At 43.9% G+C, this 7,393-nt stretch overlaps 1 protein-coding gene across 1 annotated transcript in view; it reads left to right on the top strand.

Annotated features, from left to right (window-relative positions):
• cntnap2a (contactin associated protein 2a) overlaps positions 1–7,393 on the top strand; it is a 116,589-nt gene that overhangs the window by 3,298 nt on the left and 105,898 nt on the right. The window contains 4 exon segments of the mRNA XM_070446807.1: positions 219–495; positions 2,011–2,117; positions 4,966–5,085; positions 7,081–7,196. Of these exon segments, the coding sequence (XP_070302908.1) occupies positions 219–495; positions 2,011–2,117; positions 4,966–5,085; positions 7,081–7,196 (620 nt within the window).

Here is a 7,393-nt window from a genome sequence, read left to right as displayed (position 1 = left end):
CACAGTGTACTACACACAACACAACACAACACACACACACACACACACATACACACACACCTAGACAGTTGGCCCAATAATAAGGCTGTAGTGGCGATGGCTTGAGGTTGATTGACATCATGTCTGACAGACTGTTAACTTTAATGATGGAGATGTCCTGTGTTTATAGCTCTCCCTTTATAGCTGCTCCTCTCGCGTCTCGTTTTCCTTCCCGCCAGTGTCTCCCCCATCGCCTCTCCTCTCTCCCTCACCCACACACCCTCTCTTTCTATCCCCTCTCTTTCTCTTAACCCCTCTCCTCTCTCTCTCTCTCGCCTCTTTCTCTTTCTCAGGGTACTTCCTGCCTACCTTAGCCCCTCCCACCCAAAGGTCGTTCCAGGGCTGCATGCAGGCAATTCTGTTGGATGATCAGCCGGCGGATATGCATGCCGTGGAGAAAGGCATTGTGGGAGCATTTGAGAACGTCAGCTTAGACATGTGTGCCATTATAGACAGGTAAGAGACCCAAACAAACACATAAGATGCTATCTTTGGTGTGTACGTTAATTTTTCAAATGTTTGATGTTTGATTAATAATGAGGTCAGAGAGCTGATGGTCACTAGAGATATATATATTTATTAATCTTTCTCCAGACGAATACATTGAATTGTACTTCTGATTGCAGGTGGCCCACATTTTCTCAGTCATATAAATATGAAATCTCTCTCTCGAATCAATGCATCTCTGTGATGCTGAAGCTGTTACATTAAACTTTGGCTAAAGGTTTTGTTAATTGCATACATTTATTGAATTGATAGAATGAACGCAACAATAGTATCTATAATATCTGACTTTGGAGAGGTTGGTTTCATTCCTTACATTTCTTTTAAGGTTAACATTTGCGATATGTTGGGTTGTGGAAACCACTGGTTACAAAAGCATCACTGTATTTGCACTGAGACACAAAAATATATGGAAAAGCATCCTGTATTTCTCATTGTTTACCTAAACATGTTCAGCACAACATACAGCACACACAGAGATCAGTGTCGGTCATTGTACAAACACAAACCGATGCTTTCCTTGCTGTACAAAGAAGAGCTTGGCTTCGGGACGATTCAGAACAGGGATTGTCTTGATTTAGATGTTTAATTCTTGCTTTCATGTCTCCTTTGTTCCAAGGTCCCTCCACCTCCTCACCATGGTAAAACCCCTCTATTTTGACAGCTGCAGTATTGGTCTGCTTTAGAACAGATTCAAAAGGCTAAGCTTTCTGTCTCTCTGTCTGCCACCCCTTCTGTTCTCTCTTACTCTCCTTCAATCTCTCCCTCTTTCCCTGTCACCCACACGTTCCTCTCTCTCACACATACGCATGCACATGCACATACACGTGTGTGTGTCTGTACTGAATAGGGAATTATCCAGCCTTGATTTAACACCAGTTTCGTAATGTGATTGTGAGTTGAGAGCACTGATAGTCTTGTCTTTATCCATAGCGGGAATGCTATTTTTCCGCTTGGATTCCCCAAGGTACGGAGAATGTTTCAGAGGCTCCAATAGCTGCAATACTTCAGTGACTTTTCACCCGACTTCCTCTAAGTGTTATAAAGCCTTTTTTCATCTGAGTGAACAGCGTTGGAGGGGGTTTGATCACTTTGCTTTCTTTTCAAGTGGCAAGCTTCTGTTTTGTCCTCCCTGGATTTAAAAGCAGGAATTTACATTCTGATACAGAAGGCCAGTGTATGTCTGGAGGATGTTTGTGAAAGCTAACCCTGGGGCAGTAACACTTTTGACTGAAGCCTGGGGACATTTCATTCAGCTCACACATCAAAACGTGTTTCTGTTGGAAATAAATTAATATCAATGTTTTGGAGGGAAACGTATAATGGCATAGGAAATAGTCTATGGTGAATACCAAAAAATTTAAAAATGCTGAGTGAATATTTATTTTTCTCTCTCTCTCCATCTCGCTTTTTCCCTACCCCAACCTCTCCCCCATCTTCCCTCCCCCTTTCCACCTTTCTCTCTAGGTGTATGCCTAACCATTGTGAGCATGGAGGCAGGTGTAAACAGACCTGGGACAGGTTTAGCTGCACATGCGACGGAACCGGATACACTGGAGCCACCTGTCACACTTGTGAGTGTGTGTGTGCGTGAGTGTGTGTGTGTGTGTGTGTGTGTCTGTTTGTGCTGGTGTGTGTGTGTGTCGTGCGTGATTGTGTGTCTGTGTGTGTGTGTAGTGTTTACTTGCCTTGAGTGTGTATGTGCATGAGTGTGTGTTTGGTTGTGGTACGTTAGTGTTTGTTGTGTGTGTGTGTGTTTGAGTGTGTACGTGCATGAGTGTGTGTCTGTGTGAGCTTGAGTAAGTGTGTGCGTGAGTGTGTGTGTATGCATGAGTGTTAGTGAGTGTGTTTGTGTTCGTGAGTGTTGTTATACCTGCTTGAGTGTGTACTTGTGTGGTGTGCGTGAGTGTGTGTGTGTGCGTTTGAGTGTGTACTTGCGTGAGTGTGGTGTGTTGAGTGTGTTGGTCTTGTGCGTGATGTGTACGTGTGTGAGTGTGTACATGTGGTGCGTGTGTGTGTGTGTGTCCGTGAGTGTGTGTGTGTACGTGCGTGAGTGTGTAGGGTATGTGTGCATGAGTGTGTGTTTGTTTGTGTGTGCGTTAGTGTTTGTGTGTGGTGTGTGTCTTTGTGTGTGTACGTGCATGAGTGTTGATGTGTCTGTGTGTCCTTGAGTAAGTGGGTGCGTGAAGAGTGGTGTGTGTACATTCCTGTGAGTGTGTGTGTACGTGCGTGAGTAAGTGTGTGTGCGTGAAGTGTGATGTGTTGTGAGTGAGTGTTTGTGTGAGTGTGTGTGTGTGTGTGTGTGTGTGTGTGTTGGTGTGTGGTGTGCTGTGTGTGTGTGTGTGTGTGTGGTGTGTGTGGTGTGTGTGTACGTCGTGATGAGTTTTGTGTTTGCTGGGTGTGGTGGTTTGTGTGTGTGTGTGTGTGCGTGCGTGCTGCATGCGTGGAGAGTGTGTTGTGTGTGTGTGTGCATGAGTATGCATGAGTGTGTGTGTGTGTGTGTGTGTGTGTGTGCGTGAGTGTGTGTAGTGCGTGAGTGTGTATGTATGTGTGTGTGTGTTTGTGTGTACGTTAGTGTTTGTGTGTGTGTGTGTGTTTGAGTGTGTACATGCATGAGTGTGTGTCTGTGTGTGCGTGAGTAAGTGTGTGTGTGTGTGCGTGAGGGTGTGTGTGTACATTCGTGAGTGTGTGTGTACGTGCTGTGAGTAAGTGTGTGTGTATGTGCGTGAGTATGTAAGTGTTTGAGTGTGTGTAAGTGTTTGTGTGAGTGTGTGTGTGTGTACGTGCGTGAGTGTATTGTGTTTGCGTGAGTGTGTGTTTGTTTGTTTGTGTGTGTTGTGGTGTGTGTGTGAGTGTGTGTGCGTGCGTGAGAGTGTGTGTGTTGTGCATGAGTATGCATGAGTGTGTGTGTGCGTGCGGTGAGTGTATGTGTGTGTGTACTTGCGTGAATGTGTGTGTTTGTGCGTTAGTGTGTCCGTTGTGAGTGTGTATGTGTAAGTGCGTGAGTGTATGTGTGTGTGTCTGTGTGTGCATGAGTAAGTGTGTGTGTGTGCGGGAGAGTGTGTGTGTACGTGCGTGAGTAAGTGTTTGAGTGTGTGTAAGTGTGTGTGTGTGTGCGTGCGTGCGTGAGAGTGTGTGTGTGTGGTGCATGAGTATGCATGAGTGTGTGTGTGTGCGTGAGTGTGTGTGTGTACGTGCGTGAGTGTGTATGTATGTGGTGTGTTTGTTGTGTGTGCGTTAGTGTTTGTGTGTGTGTGTGTGTTTCAGTGTGTATGTGCATGAGTGTGTGTCTGCGTGTGCATGAGTAAGTGTGTGTGTGTGCGTGAGAGTGTGTATGTACATTCGTGAGTGTATTTGTGTTTGCGTGAGTGTGTGTTTGTTGTGTGCGTGAGAGTGTGTGTGTGTGCATGAGTATGCATGAGTGTTGTGTTTGCGTGATTGAGTGTTCGAGTGTGTGAGTGTGTGCTTGTGTGCATGAGAGTGTGTCTGTGAGTGTGTGTGCGTGAGTGTGTGTGTCCGTGCGTCATGGTGTGGGTGCGTTTTGTGTGTGTGCGTGAGTGTGTCTTGTGTGTGTGTGTGATGTCGTGTGTTTGCATGAGTGTGTGTGAGTGTGTGTGTGAGTTTGTGTGTGAGTGAGTGTGTGTATGTGAGTCTGAGTGAGCATGTGCGTGTGTGTGTGTGTGTGTGTGTGTGTGTGTGTGTGTGTGTGTGTGTGTGTGTTGTGTGTGTGTGTGTGTGTGTGTGTGTGTGTGTGTGTGTGTGTGTGTGTGTGTGTGTGTGTGTGTGTGTGTGTGTCAGCTATAGAAATTACTTATATTCTTTTCAGATTTACGAGATTAAAATAATAGAAACCTCTTGCACAATGAAAGTAGTGAGAAAGAGATGTAAGAACGTACAGGCAGAGAAGGTCATCAGCTCTCTCTATTGAAACAAAAATACTATTTTCATCTCAACTCACCATCACCAGGCTATCACTCAAACTGTGCTTGCTTGTGTGTGTGTGTGTGTGTGTGTGTGTGTGTGTGTGTGTGTGTGTGTGTGTTGTGTGTGTGTGTGTGTGTGTGTGTGTGTGTGTGTGTGTGTGTGTGTGTGCTTGCGTGTGCATGCAAGGGGTGAAAGTATGTGTTTGGCAGACAGCCACTTTGAAATTGCATGCTAGTAAAGTTACATCACATTACTGTAGTTCCCCGTTATTCACACTTCGAGAAATGTAATTAATCATCTGTCCTTCAGAAGTCAGAAAACACACACACACTCACACACTCACACACACAGAGCTGAGCTCCACGGTGCTGACTGGGTACATCAACACTCAATGCATTACTGTCTCTTTTTCTCTCTCCACCCTCTCTCTCCTACTTTCCCATCCTCCCTTCCTCCTCTCTCTCCTCTGTCTCTCTCTCTCTCTCTCTGTCTCTCTAGCGGTGTTTGAACAGAGTTGTGAGGCGTATAAACACCTGGGCAGATCTTCAGACACATTCTGGATAGATCCGGATGGGAGTGGACCACTCGGACCTTTCAAAGTCAACTGCAACATGACAGGTGTGTTTGTGTGAACAGACCCAGTTCAGAACGGATTACAATAAGGGCTTTAAGTCCATTGCCTAACAGTGAACACCATTCATTTGAGATCACTCCCACATTTTTCGACTTTATTATTAGAAGTCGTTCCATGCCTTGCAACATGAAAGGTAAAGAGACCAAAGGATTACAAAAAGAAAGTTCTGTACATCGTAAAAATGTATTCCTCGAACTCCTTCAATAAACCATGAAAGAACAGAGGGCAGACAGACAGAGAGCACGGTGAGTTTTCTATTCCAGTCCAGGTGTGACCCCAAGGACCTGAGAGATGACAAGATGCCCTCGCTTCTTTTCTCCTCCTAGACCGTCTTAACCTGTTAGTTGCCAAGGCAACCTGGTTCTGCGGCTACAGCCTTTAACATTTATCTGTAACCACCAAACACACACAAACACACAAATACATACACACATGTAAACGCACACACACTTGCATTGACCATATATCAGGTTAACCACGGCACCACAGCTTCTCATATTATAAGAATACAGTACCTTCACAAAGTATTCACACCACTTTACTTAAAAAAAGAAAAAATGCGTTACAGCCTGAATTTTTAATTGATTAAATTGAGATTGTTTTTCACTGGCCTACACATAACACCCCATAATGTCAAAGTGAAATTGTGTTGAAATATATTGAGTCAATAAGTATTCAACCCCTTTGTTATGAATTTTAAACACAGATTCAACCACAAAAAAACAGAAAAGCTTTCCAATGCCTCGCAAAGAAGGGTGGAGTTATTAATTACACTTAGGATGGTGTATCAATACACACAGTCACTACAAAGATGCAGGCGTCCTTCCTAACTCAGATGCCAGAGAGGAAGTAAACCACTCAGGGATTTCACCATGAGGCCAATGATGACTTTAAAACAGTTTCATGGCTGTGATGGAAYAAAACTACATTGTAGTTACTCCACAATACTAACCTAAATGACAGAGTGAAAAGACTGTACAGAATAAAAAATATTCCAAGCATGCATCCTGTTTGCAATAAGGCACTAAAGTAAAACTGCAAAAAATGTGGCAAAGAAATAAAGTCCAGATACAAATGTCCTGAATACAAAGCTTTATGTTCGGGGCAAATCCAACACATCACTGAGTACCACTCTTCATATTTTCTAGCAAAGTGTTGGCTGCATCATGTTATGGGTATGCTTGTCATCGGCAAGGACTTGTGAGGTTTTTTTAGGATAAAAGGAAATGGGAATAGAGCTTAACACAGGCAAAATCCTAGAGGAAAACCTGGTTGAGTGTGCTTTCCAACAGACACTTGGAGACAAATTCACCTTTCGGCAGGACAATAACCTAAAGCACAAGGCCAAATCTACACTGGAGTTGCTTACCAACACGACATTGAATGTTCCTGAGTGGCCTAGTTACAGTTTTGACTTAAATCTAATAAAAAATATATGGCAAGACTTGATAATGGCTGTCAACAACCAACTTGACAGAGCTTGAGGAATTTTAAAAAGAATAATGTGCAAATATTATATAATCCAGGTGGGAAAAGCTCTTAGAGACTTACCCAGAAAGACTCAGGGGTGATTCACAGCTGTAATCACTGCCAAAGGTGATTCTAACATGTATTGACTCAGGGGTGGGAATACTTATGTAAATTAGATATTTCAGTATTTAATTTTCAATAATTTTGCAAAAAGATTCTGAAAACATTGTTTATATATMTTGAATTCTGGCTGTAATATAACAYCATGTGGATTAAGTCAAGGGGCATCAATACTTTCTGAAGGCACTGTATATTTTAGGAGCTTTCATTCAATCAGCTGTGTTAGAGCTACGCTTTATCTCTCTCGCTTTATCTCCCTCTCTTTCCCTCTCTCGCCCTCTTTTTCTCTCTTTTCCTCGCTCTCTCTCTTTCTCTCTGCCTATCTCTCTTTGTCTCTCTCTCTATTTTCTCTCACTCTCTGCCTCTCTCTCTTTCTTTCTCTCTCTCAGAAGACAAGGTGTGGACTACTGTGGTAAATAATCTACCAGCCCAGACCTCAGTGACCGGGTCTAGCAGAGAGAGACGCACTGTGCTGCAACTCAACTACAGTGCCTCTATGGAACAGGTACACACTCTAGAAGAAAGGTGTGGCTATGTGGTAATAATTACCAGCCCAGACCTCAGTGACCGGCTCTAGCAGAGAGAGACGCACTGTGCTGCAACTCAACTACAGTGCTTCTATGGAAAGGTACACACACACACACACACACGACACACACACACACCACAACAACACACACACACAACACACACAACACACAC

This window comes from Salvelinus sp. IW2-2015, linkage group LG14 (genome assembly GCF_002910315.2).
Source record: "Salvelinus sp. IW2-2015 linkage group LG14, ASM291031v2, whole genome shotgun sequence".
In the NCBI taxonomy this organism is placed as follows: Eukaryota; Metazoa; Chordata; class Actinopteri; order Salmoniformes; family Salmonidae; genus Salvelinus; species Salvelinus sp. IW2-2015.
This window is presented reverse-complemented; position numbering and strand designations above follow the sequence as displayed.